Source organism: Barbus barbus, assembly GCF_936440315.1.
Source record: "Barbus barbus genome assembly, chromosome: 28".
In the NCBI taxonomy this organism is placed as follows: domain Eukaryota; kingdom Metazoa; phylum Chordata; class Actinopteri; order Cypriniformes; family Cyprinidae; genus Barbus; species Barbus barbus.
In genome coordinates, this window is record NC_136756.1 from 27,539,033 (window position 1) to 27,557,179 (window position 18,147).

Genomic DNA, 18,147 nt, shown 5'->3' on the forward strand with positions numbered 1-18,147 from the left:
GTTTGTTTCAAATAATATAGGCTTTATATAACATATAAAATATAGCCTAAGAAAAATATAATAAGGCTATTAATATGAATAATATGTTTCTGACCGGACACCGGAAGTTCGCGAACTTGCTAAAAAAAAAACATACAGACACTTCATATTTAATGGTACTTTATTTTAATTGCATTTAAGGTATTATACTTTAAATAAAACTTTTGCAGTGGGTTTGTAGAAGCCGTTTTATGCATGTTTTGTCCGGGGGGAAACACGAATCCCGGAACCTTTCATCGCTGCTGAAGTGCATCGGACTCATTTTAAGGTTGCATAACATCACCACAGGGTCAACACGTGAGTCTTTTCAAATACGTTACTGTGTGAGACATGAATCGGTTAGAGTTATTTATTTTGTGCGGATAAAGTGAGAAGCGACCCTTATTAATATAATCGATGTTTGATACGTAGAAGTCTATCAGCGTCAGTGATGTTGAAGTTTTTAATGAATGTTAATTTGTTAGCTGATCTCGAGCAGCATAAACACTGAGATCCAGCAGCAGATATGAAGAGATGATCTCTATATCTCATATAACACAGAACTTACTCGAATTAGCCCAAACGATTGGTAAAAGATGTTTGTCAGCAGTAGCTGTTAAGAAAACCCACAGTATCGATGTAAAAATTAAGACTCGCCTCAAATATTTGCTTGAATAAAATGAAGCCTATTTAAGAACTATTAGTATTTTTGACTTTGTTTTCGTGACCCCTGCATGAAGTTTCTTGTCATGTTCTTGACAGATTGCCTTCACATCTCTGAGGGTTGTGTTTGGAGCTGTAAACTTCTGCCATGGGCAGATTAAGAAAGAAACACAACTGGAAAGGCAGACAGCAGAGCACATGTGCGCAGACAGCTGCTGCAGACAGACAGACTGATGTGCAGGTGGAGATACAAGGTGAGATGCATGCGCGATCACAAGCTCTGCAAGATAGGTTGTTGTTATAGGGATGCAATAAGAGGCAGAAACCATTCATTTAACATATAATAACAGGCATGGGAAAAAATGCATTGCATGCAAATTGCAAAATTACTTAAATGCAACAATTAAGGCAAATGTAGTATTCACTGTAAATTACCCTAATTTAGGACAATTCAAATTATTTTGTACTTAAAATAACACTCTGTTACGTTCCCAGTTAGTCTAGAGTTAGGGGAACAAGTAACAGAATTAAAAAGTGATGTGTGGAGGCAGCAAGGTTCAATTCCCAACAAATGCAAACAATCAACTCAATATCAAGAAACAAGTTTTTATTTTAAAGTTATGGATTTTGAAGCTTCAAGAGGGGGCAAGGCCAAAATAACAAACATAAAACCTCTGAGACTAACTAAGCTAAAACAAAGAAAAGGAAACAAATACAATAACAATACCCTAACTAGCATAAATAGGAGAAAATCAAGATACAAAGAAAGTGGCACCCACCTCTCTACTAACATATTCCCCATAAATTAAACTTCATAAATAACAAAAGAAAATACAAACAGATAATAACTTCCAAACCAAATTTCTTGTCGTAGGCCTCAGTCACCACAAGAGTGTTAACACAATAACACTACAAAGAAACCAATCAACAATATATTACACATAACCACTAATAAAGCTTGTTGGGTTGAGAGTAGAAGCCTCACGACGCAGCCTACACACACACACACACACACACACACCCTGCGCAGTGCAATGGTGCCGCTTCAATCCTCATAGTTTCCCCTCCTCCTGCCATCACATCACCAGTCAGTGGAATCAGCTGGCAGCCATTACCTCCTGCTTATGGGAAGAAAAGGGAGAGAGAGAGAGAGAAAAACAAAGCAAAATACGTCCTTAGACGTAACACACTCCTTTTATAAACTGTTAATCCACTGTTGGCAATGATTTAAACAATTTTTGTGCATATTTACAGGTGAATGTTTTTGTTATTCAATTATATATATCAGTTTCAATTCATTCAAATCATTTAGAAAAATAATTTCAAATGGCCACAAAACATTATTATTATCTCTGCTACTATTATTACTATTTTCATTAAGTTTTAGTGTTTTCAATAATTATATGATATTATAATAAAACTTTTGAAATGTTTTTCTCAGTGAAGGTTCAGTTTTGACCGCAGGGAAACAGAAAACAGCACATAAATGCAGATGGTGATAATAGATGATACATAGATGCAAGAACAAATATGATCTTTTAAAAAAAAACTATAATAGAAATACACTACATTTATAGTGTAAATATATATACATATATACATTTTTAATGAAAGGATTCTCTTCTGCTCACCAAGCCTGCATTTATTTGATCCAGTAAACGGCAAAAGCAGTAATATTGAAATATTTTTTGTTACAGTTTTTGCTGTACTTCAGGATCAGATAAATGCAGGCTTGGTGAGCAGAAGAGAATTCTTTCATTAAAACATAAAAAATCTTGCTGCTCAAAAACTTTTGACTGGTATTGCATATATACTCCTGGGCCAAGCTAAATATTTGATGGTGCACATTTGACCATTTTCTGAGACAAGAGTGTATTTGATTAATTCTTGGTAATTTGTGCTTAAGATCATTAAAAGCTTAGTGTTTAGCCATTTTGGGCTTGGCCCATTTTTTTGCCCTGGAGTGTAATTTTAGTTATTGTAAACAAAGGCTAATTCCGATTAAATTTTAAATCGTATTATAATTATTAAAATGCCCATTGAATCATCTAGATGATGGTTTTTATGATGGTACAGTACTATAGAAGTATCACATAGCAGCTTTAGAGCTGCACTTTCACACATGCGTGTTGTTTTCAGCAGTTTAATATGTGTAATAAACGTGTGTGTTTTGGAGCTTATTATTGTGTACTGTGATTTTGTGCAGATGGAGCCATGCTTAAAGGTGTAGACGACTGCAACGCTCTTGTTCTGTCTGCCACCAAAACCAAGAAACAAAAAGTAGACCTTCCTGTAGCCAAGAAAAAAGCCCTGACAAAGAAGCAGAGGAAGAACCTGGAGAAAGTTCTGGAGCTGAAAGAGAAAAAAACCCATGTAAGAAGAGAGAGTCTGTGAGATTGATGCATCTGGAGGGTTTAGTTGATTCTGTTTGTTATATAGAAGTAATTTTGATGTTTCTCATTCTCCGCAGAGAGCCGATATATTATCTAAACTAGCTGAGGTTCAGCTGCCCGAGCCGGAGCTCAAACTGCTCTACACAACCTCTAAACTCGGCACTGGACACAGACTCTACCAGACCAAAGAGTAAGAGATCTAACCGTACTAAGGACTCTGACTAGTCGATATTGAAAAACTGAAAATACATCACTGTGTGTGCTTGCAGGTCTGTGAAAGAAGATCAGGATGGGGATTCAACCACTGTCAGGATCAGCAGTGTGAGTGGAGCAAACAGAAAGAGAAGAAGAGAGGAGGAGGAGGAGGAGGAGGAGAAGAAAGAGGGATCAGAGTCATCAGAGGAGGATGATGGCTCAGGCTCAGGCTCATCTGAGGAAGAGGAGGAAAAAACACTTGAGAAGAACCCCACAGAAGAGCCGCAGGTGCTGAGAGAGGAGGCCAAACAGAAAGAAACAGATTTTAAGGAAGAGAAGAAAGATAAAGACGTAAAAGAGGAAACGCATAAGAAGGAAGACTGTAAACCTGCTGTGTTTATTCCCGTGGATCGACTGGCGAAGATTCAGGTACAGGAACCAGACTGGTTTTAAAGTGTGTGAGTGGGAGAAGTTTTAGTGTTTTTATACACTTAATACATTATATTATATTATATAGACCACATTGCTGCTTATTCTGATGAAAAGTGGTCACTTTAGACATTTAGGGACTGCAAACTAGAGTTTTTCCCTTATTTAATTATGTATTTTTTAGTTTAGTATGTTTCACATATATTATATTGCATTATAATCCAGGTTTTGAAATGTTCAGTTTTGACCACAGGGAAACAGCACATAAATGTAGATTATGATGATGATGAAAGAACAAATATGATCACTTCACTTGAACTAGTCTTAATGCATTAATTATGCCTTGTAATGCACCTTATAATGCGTCACATGATCTCATGAATAATTGTAACTACAGTTTGAATGCATTGTAATACTTAAAAAAAAAGTATAATGTATTAAAACACATAATGAGAATGGAATCTGCAAATATTAAAATGCGTTTTAATTTTTGATCATAATTAATTATGAAGAGATATGATGCACACAATGTTACCTATTATAATGACCTATTACCATGTTCTCACTTGGTTATGAATCATTTTGGTTTGATTCACATAGATCCGATTTGTTTCTGAAGCACCGTTCACTTGTAAACTCAGATTTTGCCGTTCCTAATAAAGTTATCGTTTGATTTTGCAGTTTTACTTGCATTTGGCCGTTGGTTTTGGATTCCGGGTGTAATTCTTCATGGTAATTGCAGGAGGCTCGTCTGAGGTTGCCGATCCTGGCAGAGGAGCAGGTCATCATGGAGGCGGTGAAGGAAAAAGAGTGTGTGGTGTTGTGTGGAGAGACAGGCAGTGGGAAAACCACACAGATGCCTCAGTTCCTGTACGAGGCGGGATACGCCAGGTAACATCACAACCGACGAGCCGTTGTCTGTGTGTGATCTGTGCTGTCTGTCTCTCATGGTTTGCTTCTCTGTTTCTCAGCTCGGATGGCATTATTGGTGTGACGGAGCCCAGGAGAGTGGCGGCGATCAGCATGTCTCACCGTGTTGCCACAGAGATGAATTTACCCAGCGGGTATGACATCTGTGCAGTAAACAAATAAGCCAAATGTGACCGTACAGTGATGTTAGCTCGGTTAAAAGGTGTTGTTAGGCTCGACATGACCATATCAAACATATCAAAATCACTGTGCCAAACAGCCTTGAGTAGCCTATTGCTTGTATAACAACAGATTATAGTATTAAATATATTATCAACCTAAATGTAGACAGATTATTGTTATTTCTATTAATAATCATTATCGCGATTCTTCATTCTTCATTAATCTAAAGGTACATTGCAGATATTAAGATTTGTCACATATATAATTCAACATGTTTACAAGTGCATGTTTATGCATAAGCTTGTCCAATCAAATGCATTTTTCATCTGAGCATGAGTTATTTATTCGATCAAAATTACAGTAAAAACAGTAATATTGTGAAATATTATTACAATTTTAAAAGACTGTTTTCTTTTGGAATATATGTTAAAATGTAATTTATTCTTGCATCATTACGCCAGTCTTCAGTGTCACATGATCCTTCAGAAATCATTTTAATATGCTGATTTGCTGCTCAAGAAACATTTCTGATTATCAGTGTTGAAAACAGTTGTGCTGCTTCATATTTTTTTGGAAACCGTGATATTTATTTTTCTGCACTGCTTTGATTCATCCAAATAGCTATACAGGTATTTTTAGTCTTAAAATGTATTTGATGTTGACTTCAGCCTACTCTGTTTATCCTTCTGTCCTGATGTGTTTGTGTGCATGAAGGCAGTTATTTTAGACCTTTTACAAACATCCTGCATGAAGTCTAAGCAGCTTTAATGCCAAACTGAAGTAAACTGAAATAAGTGTGTGTGTGTGTGTGTGTGTGTGTGTGTGTGTGTGTGTTCAGGGTGGTGTCTTATCAGATCAGGTACGAGGGGAATGTGACAGAAAACACAAAGATCAAGTTTATGACAGACGGTGTCCTGCTGAAAGAAATTCAGAGGGTAACACGCATGCACAAACATGCACCCTGTATTACATGCTATGCATTATTTTTACCTACTATATTATACTTAAATGACCAAAGTCTACACACTAACTCTCAAAGAAAGCTTTTGTGCATCTTTCAAATAAAAAAAGGACATCCCTGGATGTTCCTCAAAGATTATGTAAACAAATATATTGTAAACATGATGTATTCAGTGTTTATATTTCACCAGGGGTCAGAGATCATGCACTGCACATAAAAATAAGCTTGTGCCAACCCTGTTTGTGTAGGTTTCAGCTAACCCTATGTTTATCAAGTAATAAAGCATATCCATATATATACAGTGGTTGCCAAAATGATTTCAGCAGCTAAAAATGGTTTCAGGTCAGTTATTTCTATCTTTTGCTGTAGTGTGTCAGTAGGAAATATCAGTTTACATTTCCAAACATTTATTTTGCCATGCATTGTAATAACCCAGTGAGATTTTTGTGCTCCACACAGATATCTGATCTGATCATCATCCAGTCTGTCTGGAATGACATGAACAAACAAACTGAGACAGACTAAATCCAGAAGAACTGTGGCCAGATTCTTCAAGAAAGCTGCAAAGCTCCTGAAAAACTACGCGCGAGTGCACCGAGGGCAAAAGCTGCTTTAAACGCAAAGGATGCTCACCAAACCTAGTTAATAGAAGTTAACTGATAAAGAAAATCTATTTATGTTTATTATTCTGTTTCTGACAGACTGGATGATGATCAGATCAGTGTGGAGCACAAAAATCTCACTGGATTATTACAATTCATGGCAAAAAATGAAAACTGATATTTCCTACTGACACACTACAGCAAAAGATAGAAATAACTGACGTAAAACCATTTTTTAGCTGGTTAGTAGTAAATACTAGTGTTCTAATCATTTTGGCCACCACTGTATGTACCATATAGCAAGTGAGCCATTAGTATATTGCTGCTCTCTTAATATCCCTGTCATGATGCATGTTTTTGCAGGATTTCCTGCTGCAGAAGTACAGCGTGATCATCATAGATGAAGCTCATGAGCGCAGCGTCTACACTGATATCCTCATCGGCCTCTTGTCACGCATCGTTCCACTCCGCAACAAGGTAACCCACATAAACATGCATGGTGGTCAGGTTAAAGCTGTGTGGCTGACATGTTTATAATGCGATCTCTGATTCACAGAAAGGCTTACCCATGAAGCTGATCATCATGTCGGCGACGCTGCGTGTGGAGGACTTCACTGAGAACAAGAGACTCTTCCGAACTCCTCCACCGGTTATCAAGGTGTCTGATTTGTCTACATTGTTCTTATTTCACTCTGTGACATGTTCACGTCATTATCACACATGAAGTTGGCATGAAGTAGAGTCCCAAATTGCAGTTTACTTTTCAGATTTTCAGGTTAAAAAATTTAATATTTACATTTTTGGAGCCCTATGAATTCAGTTTTTCCCCGTTTTTATTTATTTATTTTTTCAAATTCAAATTATTATTATTTTTTCAATTTTTCTGGATCCTGTTTTTTCCATTTTAATATTTATAGATTCCATTTTAATTGTTAAATGTAATTTTAGTAATCAAAAAACATGTCTAATTATTGAAAATAAGGAACCAATTTAACCACAATTTACTTAAAGTAGAATAAAAATTACATTTTTAAGGACCTATGAAATCCTAAAATCTATTTTTTATAGTTTTTCATTTGAAGTTTCCTGGATTCTAAAAGCATGTCTAATTAATTCAGTTCATGAAACTTATTAATAAATAATTTATTGCAATAATTTATTACAACCGTATAATCTTTACAACTATGAAATTTTTTATTTTTTCTGAAATTCTGTCCGTTTGAATTTTTATGATTTAATACAAATGTATAATGAAAAACGGTAGTAAACAAATGAAGGCGTCATGTGTGTATTCTGCAGATTATGATAAAAAACTTTAAACAGTATTCTTGGAACATTATTATGTAATTCCAAACAAACACTATCAGGAACCAAATACTAATGTTAGGGGATTGTTCTGTGTTCTATAAGACACTTCTATATGCAAATAACTTCTGTTATGATCAAGAAAAATAGTGTTGTCAAGTATGACCGTTTTAACACTGTATATGTGTGTGTATAGGTGGAGGCCCGTCAGTTTGCGGTCACGGTTCATTTTAATAAACGCACACCAATGGACGACTACACTGGAGAAGCTTTCCGTAAGATCTGCAAGATTCACCGCATGCTGCCGCCAGGTCGGTTAAACACACACAGAAGCAAAGATAAATGATACACACAGATGCATGCATGCATGAATGCAAGGATCTAAACCCTTGTGTTGTTATAGGTGGCATTCTGGTGTTTCTGACGGGTCAAGCGGAGGTTCATTCTGTGTGTCGCAGACTGAGGAAGGCTTTCCCTTACAGACCCAACCGAGAGCACACAGGTACACAGACACATCTCACACAGCACTGTTATGCGTAACTGAAAAAATCACTGTTGAGGAATCACTAACCATACATAAGTAGCTATTAAAATCTACATACACAATACATTGTATTTTTTGTATCTAAATGTTAGTTACAATCCCTTAAAAGGTTAAGCACCCGTCCAAATATTAAAAACTGAAGTGTGTGCCCTTTCAGATTCAATGGAAACAGAAGAAGATCTGAAGAAGTCAAGAAGAGCACAGAAAAAGAAGAATGTGGTATGATAACTGTCATCCCAGCTAACAAACATTTATTCTAAGAAGGTTTTACTTGCGTTTCTATTAGGTTATGAATACATTACTTCTGAATGTTGAAAACATCTAGTTTTTAAAATGTTTGCAGTGTTTTTTTTTTAATGCAAATGTTAAAGGTGGGGTAAGTGATTTCTGGTAGCCAATGTTGATATTTGAAATCACCAAAACAAACACGCCCCTACCTCAAAAGGGTCTTGCCCCTATTTTGATAGCTCCGGCCCACACATATGTGAAACAAAGCAAAACCAATGTTACACCGTGTCTACACCGGACGTGAAAGTTGCAAAAAAAATACTATAGATACTATAGAATAAAAAATACTATAGAAGTCATTATAATCAGTGATGCTGCCTACACTGGATGCTGTGCGGCGCGACAAATCCACAACAAAAAACTGCTGCTGCATTCTATTTATGACATGCTGACACACATTTCAAATGATTTTCAATGGTCGCTTTATCGTGTCCAGTGAAGGCAGACTTCAGCTGTTGCGGCGCGTCCGGTGTAGACACGGTATTACTTACCTATCGAGAAGAACGCTCTCTCCTCTGCATCATGAGTAGACACGCCCCTTACTGCTGATTGGCTACAAGTTTGTTTTGGTTCTTGGCCCCAACTCAGTGTTTTTGAAAAATGACATACCCCACCTTTAAAGGAACATTCCGTTTTAACATTTTGCAAACATTGTGGGAACGTTATTTTTGAATGTTCTGAAACAAGTACTGACATTTAAAAAAAAATATCCAACTAAAATATTTAAGGAATAAAACACTCTTTTGACTTGTGCTAGTGTTTTGAGAACATTGTTAGTATGCAGTGTCCAGTATATTTTGTGAAAGAAGTGTGCTGTAAACTCAACACGGTTACGATCTCTGTCTCAGTCGCTCCCGAAGATTAATCTGGACAGTTACTCGGCTCTACCTGTGGACGAGGGTGATGAGGATCGTCAGGCCGGCATTGATGAGGATGATAATGAGGGTTCAGACCTGGAGCTGGAGCTGGGAGATCATCCGGAGGCCGATCACGGTGAGAGACTCTTACATATGCAGGTGTGCTTCATTTGTGCTTGACTGGATGTGTGTTAATGTGTGTGTGCTGTGTTCAGAGGAGAAGGCCGACCCGTCCATCCCGCTGTATGTGCTTCCTCTCTACTCGCTGTTGGCTCCTGAGCAGCAGGCAAAGGTACGTGCCTTACTTTAGTACCTGGAGTAACAGAGCAATTGTCCAATAAGTGTATTCCACACATCATTTACTTGATTACAATACAATAGAAACTATTTAATAGTATAGTATAAATGAATATTATTTTCTGTAATTAATAATATAAGTAATTTGTTATATATAATTAAATTTTAGTTTTTTTTTTTTTTTTTTACATTTTATCCAAGGATTTAGTCTGATCATGTCTCTTTATAAATAATCAACAAGAGCTTTTGAACTACTTTCTATTTTCTGACAATTTGAAAAATTGTTCCAAATTCAGAATTTTTTGTGGGCTTACTCTGAAATGAGTGAATTAATTCATTTATTTATAAAGCACAAATAAACAACAGTGGTTGAATGCTGAACAGAACCAAATTCAACATTTATAAAGATAAATAAATAAACATAATCAAGATGGATGATAATGAAAAAATAATAATAGTAAAATGCTGCCAGATGCACTATTTCTATTTTAGATTGACCTCAACCCTCAGACATGTAAAAATGAAAACATTTGTGACAGTTATTGTAGTGTTCAGCTCGTTTAGATGTGTTGTGTGTTCAGGTTTTCCGTCCTCCTCCCGCTGGAGCGCGTCTGTGCGTCGTGGCGACTAACGTGGCCGAGACGTCTCTGACGATCCCCGGCATCAAGTATGTGGTGGACTGCGGTCGTGTGAAGAAGAGGTTTTATGACCGAGTGACGGGCGTCTCCTCCTTTAAGGTCACCTGGATCTCACAGGCTTCAGCCAATCAGAGGGCAGGAAGGGCAGGCAGAACGGAGCCGGGTCACTGCTATAGGTCAGAATCTGACCATTGTTGTGTTTTGGAGGAAGATCTGGAAGCATGTGGTATTAAAGTAACTTAATATTTGTGCATGTGTGCATAGGCTCTACTCGTCTGCTGTGTTCGGAGATTTCAGTTTGTTTTCGGAGGCTGAAATCACACGGCGTCCCGTCGATGACCTCGTCCTTCAGATGAAAGATCTCAACATTGAAAAGGTTTCCTTTCATCATGTGCTAAAGAACTATTACACACAAGCATGACAGGTTTGGGTTTGGTCTTATTTATTTATATAGTGTGTGTTTAGGTTGTGAATTTCCCGTTCCCGACTCCTCCCTCATCTGAGACGCTGATCTCTGCCGAACAGCTTTTAATCTCTCTGGGAGCGCTGGAGGAACCGCCTCGACACGGACGGTACGGCCCATTTCTCCTCGCTTTTATTCATCCGTCACTCATTCCTTTAACTGATCCATTTTATGTGCTGCAAGTGAAGTGAAAGGAAATTAACAAGCAATTAGAATGACATGGTTGCTTTTATTAAAAATATACACTGGTGTATGAAAATACACATTTAAAATGTAATCAAATTTGATAGTTTTAAACATGCTTTTTAAAATGTTTTATATATAATATAAACTCAGAAATGTCACAGCCTTCCTGTGTACTGGTATGCAATGTAAAATGATGACATTGTGCATTGTCTTATTAAATATGCACATATTTGCAAAAGATTACAAAACAAGTGATATAAACTATTTCTTTATCACTGTTATGTTTAATCTTTTTTATGTATAAAATATTTATATATTTATTGTTATGCGTTCATGTAACAAAATAGTTAAACACATGAATATGAACTACAGGTCCCATAAAATGTTGAAAAATAATAATTTTTCAGTTATTTAGCCCAGTGTTATTTTAGAATGTTATAGTTTTTATTAATACTTTGAATTCATTTTTATTTTTAAATTTTCAGTTCTCATTTAAATTTTAAGTTGAGTGATTTAGTTGTGCGTTTTTGCCATTTAAATTTTTTGTTTCTTTTAAATTCATCTTTTTAGTTTTTATAAATGTTTTATGTCAGTTTTCGTTTTTTTTAGTTAAACTAAATTAAAATGAGAATTTGTTTTTTTTCTGTTAATATTTATTTTAAGTATCAAAAATGTTTTTTTAACGGTTTAGTTTTATTTGTAGTTTTAGCTACTATAATAACCCAGATTTAATTTGTTGCATGTCAGTGTAGCTGTAAATACAATGTATAAAATATGTTCCTGAAAAATTGTCATTAAATGTGCACATATGTTCATAATATTTATATGATATATTGTATAATTAAAAAATATGTAGAGACTGTATTTATTGTAATGTATTCAAAATAGTTCATAACCACATGAATGTGAACTATAGGTCCCATAAATTGATAATAAAAACTGATTTTCCACAAAACGTTGACAGTCATCTGTAATATCATTTAAATTTAGTGCTTTGTACCCATTAAACATGTGATTGCTGCAAAGTATTTCACAAAGTTGTTAAATGCCACCAGATCATCATTTGTGTCTTGTCTTGTAGCTTTAGTCTTTAGTTTCTTTCATTGGTTCGTTCTTTCTTAACCTGTTTCTCTCTCTCTGCTGTAGTTTGGGTGAGATGGAGAGGGCGCGTCTGTCGTGTCCCATAACTCCTCTGGGCCGCGCAATGGCCGCGTTTCCCGTAGCACCGCGGTATGCTAAGATGCTGGCGCTAGGCCGTCAGCAGGGCTGTATGCCGTATATCATCACTATCGTGGCCGCCATGACCGTCAGAGAGATCTTTGAGGATTACGACAGGTCATTCACACAACACGTGCACATTCATTCAGTTCAGAGGAAACATTAGCGCTCACTCTGTCTCTGGGTTTCTCAGGCCTGCGGGCAGCGAGGAGGAGACCACTAAGATGGCAGGGAAGAAAGCCAGATGTGTTCAGATGAGGAGGTTATGGGCCGGTCAGGGACAGTCGCTTCAGCTGGGAGATCTGATGGTTCTGCTGGGTATGAGTTTGATTTCGAATGTTGATGTCAAATATTCAGACATTCAGGTCTAATGTCAAAACTCCTCAAGATTTATATCGTCTGAAACCTTTCCTGATATTTTAGTATTATTTATATACTATTATAGTATTCATTCATATTTTGAATTGGCTTATTTATTTAATTATTTTATGCTTTCAGTTTAAATTTTTAGTTGAAGTCTTAGTAATGTTATGTACTTTGTCCTTTTATTATTATTATTTTAATATTTCTATATTTGTAATTAATTTTTATTTCAATTTTAGTAATTTTAGTACTTAATTTTAAAATGATTAATTTCACTCAGCTGCAGTGCTGTTTTAGTATCCCTGAGATACAAATTTTTTTTAAATATTTTGAATTAGTTTTTATTTTGTATTTTCCATTTTCCTTTAAAGTTTTATTAATTTTGCTGTGTTTTTTTTTGTTTTTTTTATGTCTGTGTAGTTTTTTAAATAATTTTATTTCAGTTTTAGTTAATTTAGTACATCAAGTTAAACTAAATGAAAATGAGAAATTATTCTTTGGCAGCTAGCTGATACAATATAATAGCTGAAATTATTAAGTTTATAATAAATATACATCATTATTATTATTATTATTTAATTTGTTTATTTTAAGTAACACGTTTTTTAATGGTTTTACCAAGAAAACATTTCAAAAGTTTAAAAAAAAATTGTTTCCTCTTTTTTTTTTTTTTGTCTTTTTTTTCATCTAATATTTATATGTTATTTTATTTTCAGTTAATTAAATGTATCAAATTAAAATGATTAATAGTTCAAATTAATAATAGTTTTAGCTAACAATATCAACAGTGCACGCAAGGGTTAGGGTTAGGTTAAATTATATGAATATAAATATATACATGTATTTAGTACGTGTAAATATTTTCAAAATTATATTTTGAAAATAAATTATATTATGTATTTTATAAATATAATAAATATACACAGTATATATTATGTAAACAAAAACTTTTATTTTAGATGTGATTAATCGTTTGACAGCACTAAATAAAATGTAATTGTAATAAAAGTATTACATTTCTATTATTAGACAGAGCTGTTGAACAGAGACAGAGGCAAAATAAAAGTCCTGCATCTGACTCTTATCATATTGAAATGAATTGGTCATTGCTGATCTTTTAAAAATGGCAAATCTTCTATGCATGTTTCTGTCATTAGCTTGTGTGGTTTGTGTAAATGTTGGGATGTTGATGGGTGTTTAGGGGCTGTTGGTGCTTGTGAGTTTGCGGGCTGCCCTCAGCAGTTCTGTGAGGAAAACGGGCTTCGGTACAAAGCCATGCTGGAAATCCGAAGACTACGAGGACAGCTGACCAATGCAGGTACATACATGAAGATACATGTGTTTTTTCTGTTCGGTGACTATTTTGTGTCTGTGCCTGCCTGTGCATGATTGAACCGTCCGTCTCTCTCTCTCTGTCTGTCTCAGTGAATGCCATGTGCTCTGACGCTGGCATGTACATGGATAATAAGATGGCTCCTCCGACAGAGTCTCAGGTGCTGTGTTTACGGCAGATCGTACTGGCGGGTTTAGGAGATCACATCGCCAGACGAGTGCAGGCCGAGGAGCTGCTCGACCCCAAATGGAGGAACGGCTACAAGGTGCCTGGAAGATTGCTTCTGATTTTGCAGTTGAATTTTGCAGAAGTCATAGAGATTTATATGTGTGTGTGTGTGTGTGTTACAGACTCCTCTGCTGGATGATCCAGTGTTCATTCACCCATCATCTGCCCTTCATAAGACACTTCCAGAGTTTGTCGTTTATCAGGAAATCATGGAGACCACCAAGATGTACATGAGAGGTGTGTGTGTGTTTACACGTGAAATCAGTGCATTTCTACACATTGCCCTTTAAATGCACTTTTTATGAACAAGTTTGTGTGTCTCAAAAAGAGATCAAAATTGTGCAAAATCTCATGGTCGGTATAAACTTTGAACTCTTATATTTATTGTAAGAATAATGTGCGTAATAATTGGTTAATAATTAGGTAAGTTAATAATAACAATTAAGTTTATTTATTTAATAGTTTCATTATTATCATATTTAGGCTTTTATTCAGAAGTGGACATGGACTCACATAGTGGACCAAAAAATAGACCAAAATAATTTACATTGTACCCAGTGCAATATTTGTTAACAAATTAATCATGCATTTTATCATATGAATACATGTTCTTTGTAAATAAATGACTTAAGGTGTCTTTGTGTTACACTTATAATAGAAGTGACATAAAACAGTTAAAGACATTTAAGACTTATTAATCAAATGTATCATGTTTTTCACAAAAATATGAAGCAGCACAACTGTTTTTAACATTGATAATAATCAGAAATGTTTGAGCAGTAAATCAGTATATTAGAATGATTTCTGAAGGATCATGTGACACTGAAGACTGGAGTAATGATGCTGAAAATACAGCTTTGATCACAGAAATAAATTACATTTCACAATATTATAAAATAGAGAAGTTATATTAAATTGTAAAAATATTTCTATGTGTGACTGCTTTTGTGCTCCAGGGTCACATATATATTATTTGACATAATCTTTACTAAAATAATTACAAATAAACACTTCAATTATTTTGAAAAAATAAAACTTGTAAAATAAATGACAGCTCTATTTAAATGATACATTTGTTATATTTCACAAGTGTAAAAAAAATGTTTTTCCATTTTGTTTCATGCAGGTGTTTGTGCCGTTCAGGCCGAATGGATTCCGAAGCTCCTCCCACAATACTGTCACTTCAGCGCTCCGGAGGAAAGCCCCGCCCCCTGGTACTGCCCACTGAGCGGCCGAGTGAAGTGTCATCAGCAGAGCACCTTCTGTAAGAGCACCTGTCTGTCCTCCTGTCCTCAGACAGAGTTCAAAGCCAGCTCTTGTTTTTAGTGCCGCAGTGTGTGTGTGTGTGTGTATAATTACAGTCACATGATGTGGGTGTTAGTCTGAACGTGGGTGTGCCTCTCTCCGCAGACAGAGTCAGTTGGAAGCTTCCTGCCATTGAGATGGATTACCCAGAGGGCCTTGAGCGTTACAAACTGTTTGCAAAGTTTTTCCTGGAGGGCCAGGTGACATTTATGAGTGTGTGTGTGTAAATGTGGGTGTCAAACCAAAACAAGATGGAAATGTCAGTTATTCGTTCTACCAGTGTAAAACCATGGCAAATTTCATCATTATGAAAAAGAACAAAACAATGTAATGACCATAATCAAGATAATGATGACTGAATGTATATTTATCCCTATTATTACACAGCTACTTGCAAAATAAATACATTACCATTTACTAAAACTCTTCTGCTCACCAAAGCTGCGTTTATTTGATCAAAAATACAGTAAAATCACCAATACTGAGAAATAGTTTTTAGTTTTAAAATAAATGTTTTCTATTTGAAAAATGTTTGTTCTGCTCAAGAAACATTTCTGATTATTAGTGATGCTTTGAACAGTTGTGCTGCTTCATATTTTTTGGAAACTGTGATAGATTGAATTTTTCAGGATTCCTTGATAATTAGAAAGTTTAAAGGAACAGGATTTATTTGAAATTGCATTATAAATGTCTTTACTGGCACTTTTGATCAAGTTAATGTATCTTTGCTAAATAAGAGTATTAATATCTATCAGTCAAAAAAAAATCTTACTTACCCAAAACTTTAAACAGCAGTGTAAATACATAAATTGAAATATGCTATATTCATGATTCATGATACCATATTCGTAATCCATGGTGTTGCTGCAGAAAGTGATGTATGAATTTCTGCAGGTTTGTCCCAAGATTCAACAGTTCAGCAAATGTTTACTGTCGTCACCCTCCACCATGCTGAAGATGTGGGCCAGGTAAGATCTAATACGCTCTTTAACTTGTGTACGGAGTGTAAATACTTACTGTTGAATAATCTCCTGCCGTTGATCTCAGGCTGCAGCCACGGACTGAAGTTCTTCTGACGGCGCTGGCGGCAGAGAAAGTGGACAACAGAACGTCTTTAGAAGCTGCATGGAAGAAAGATGAAAAATGTAAGTTGCTATGCATATGATTCAGGTTCATACTTCCTTGTGGTCATCTAGTGGAAAACCATGTGGCGATTGATTCTACTGTATCACAGACCATGCAATGCAAACCTGTCACGATACTCCAGCATTCAAACTTTTAGGGTCAGTAAGATTTAGTTTTGAATGAAATTTATACTTCTATTCAGCAAGGATGCATTAAATTGATCAAAAGTGACAGTAAAGGCATTTATAATGTCAGGTTTATATTTCAGTTAATAAGAAATGTTTCTTGATCAGAAAGTCAACAATTAGAATGATTTCTGAAAGATTATGTGATACTGAAGACTGGAGCAATGATGCTGAAAATCCAGCTTTGATCATAGAAATAAATTACACTTCAAAATATATTCAAATATGACATTATGGGAGCCTGTTTAAAAAAAATTAATAATAATAATAAAAAAAAAGGTAATTGTGAGTTTATATTTTGCAGTCCTGAGTTTTTTCCTTGCAATTCTGAGAAAAAAGTCACAATTGCGAATTATGAACTCGCAACGGCAAGTTTTTTTCTTTGACATTTTTTTATTCTGAATTACATCACAGAATTCTGTTAGTTTTGTTTGTTTCTGCCATAGAATAAAAAAATAAAAATCTCTCACAATTCTCACTTTTGTTTTCAGAAATGTGAGAAACAAAGTCTGAATTGTTAGATATAAACTCAGAATTGCAAGACAAAATGTACAAATTAGTCGCAATTACCTTTTATTTTTCATAGAAAATCATTTTTTGTTATTTTTTAAGTAATACAATTTTACAATATTATTATTGTTTTTGCTGTATTTTTCATCAAATAAATGCAGCCTTTGTGAGCACAAAGAGACTTCTTTCAAAAACATTTAAAAATCTTACTGCCCCTAAGCTTCTGAATGGCATTGGATATATATTGAATCCAAATGCTGATAAATATCAGGATTTATATTTTAAGCTCTGACAGAAATACATTTGATAAAATCCGAAGTGTTGAAAGAGACAAAAATGGCTTTATGTCTCCTTTTTAGATCTGCTGTCAGCGTTTTGTCAGTGGATCCCAGAGTCTCTTCATGCAGAGGTCAGTAAAGTCTGGCCACCGATCTGACACACGGACGCACAGTGCCCGTTTAATCAGAGACGCTGCAGAACACGCGTGCGTAAGACTTTTAATGAACAGGATCTTCCCGCTTGTGCCTCATTCTCTGCCATCACACGGATGAATTCCTCTGAAAGTCTGTGGACAAATGAAAACTTCCAGTGTAAAACGATGGCCGCATCTGACTTTTGTAAACATCTTCAGATCAGAACACCAGAGCAAATAAATTCCTTTGTTTTTAAACAACCTTGTGTCTCCATACTGTCTGTTCTGGCCTTTAACACACAAGCAAGTGTTTGCTAACATTATCAGCAGACACAAGTGTAATAAAATACATTCTATTAACAAACGATAGACAAGTAGTTAATCTAACCAGATAACTACTAAATGAATACCATAAATGAAAAAGGAATAAAGTGATAATCTAACGTAGGTCAGAGCTACGTTATCTGGAAAGATCAACTGCCACTAACAGGTGAAGGTGAAGAACCTTATTATACATCTAACAAATATATGAAAGAT

General features: G+C 35.4%; 1 protein-coding gene across 5 annotated transcripts; it reads left to right on the forward strand.

The window, feature by feature from the left end:
* The first annotated feature begins 283 nt into the window (after positions 1-283).
* LOC306848401 (putative ATP-dependent RNA helicase DHX37) lies at positions 284-17,869 on the forward strand. 5 transcript variants are annotated; one of them, XM_079382929.1, is made up of 28 exons: positions 284-336; positions 781-935; positions 2,888-3,054; positions 3,152-3,264; positions 3,344-3,698; positions 4,441-4,589; positions 4,670-4,762; positions 5,629-5,725; positions 6,717-6,830; positions 6,910-7,011; positions 7,855-7,969; positions 8,062-8,160; positions 8,360-8,421; positions 9,339-9,483; positions 9,563-9,639; positions 10,226-10,458; positions 10,547-10,658; positions 10,748-10,854; positions 12,078-12,266; positions 12,343-12,467; positions 13,714-13,830; positions 13,938-14,110; positions 14,196-14,310; positions 15,200-15,337; positions 15,484-15,578; positions 16,273-16,346; positions 16,426-16,523; positions 17,558-17,869. In XM_079382929.1, exons 2-28 carry the CDS (start codon positions 830-832, stop codon positions 17,632-17,634), a joined length of 3,447 nt encoding a protein of 1,148 aa, XP_079239055.1. In that variant the 5' UTR covers positions 284-336; positions 781-829; the 3' UTR covers positions 17,635-17,869. The 5 variants fall into 5 exon arrangements, with proteins under 5 accessions (XP_079239055.1, XP_079239059.1, XP_079239058.1 ...); XM_079382933.1 differs by having other exon boundaries at positions 300-336; positions 6,717-6,740; positions 6,928-7,011; XM_079382932.1 differs by having other exon boundaries at positions 300-336; positions 16,285-16,346; positions 17,558-17,865.
* Positions 17,870-18,147: the final 278 nt, after the last annotated feature.

What these genes read in the sequence shown, in the direction of transcription:
- LOC306848401 (XM_079382929.1), top strand. Translation starts at nt 830, where the DNA reads ATGGGCAGATTAAGAAAGAAACACAACTGGAAAGGCAGACAGCAGAGC. An exon ending in ATCGACTGGCGAAGATTCAG is followed by an intron (nt 3,699 to 4,440) that starts GTACAGGAACCA and finishes TGGTAATTGCAG; the next exon opens with GAGGCTCGTCTGAGGTTGCC. An exon ending in TCACCGCATGCTGCCGCCAG is followed by an intron (nt 7,970 to 8,061) that starts GTCGGTTAAACA and finishes GTGTTGTTATAG; the next exon opens with GTGGCATTCTGGTGTTTCTG.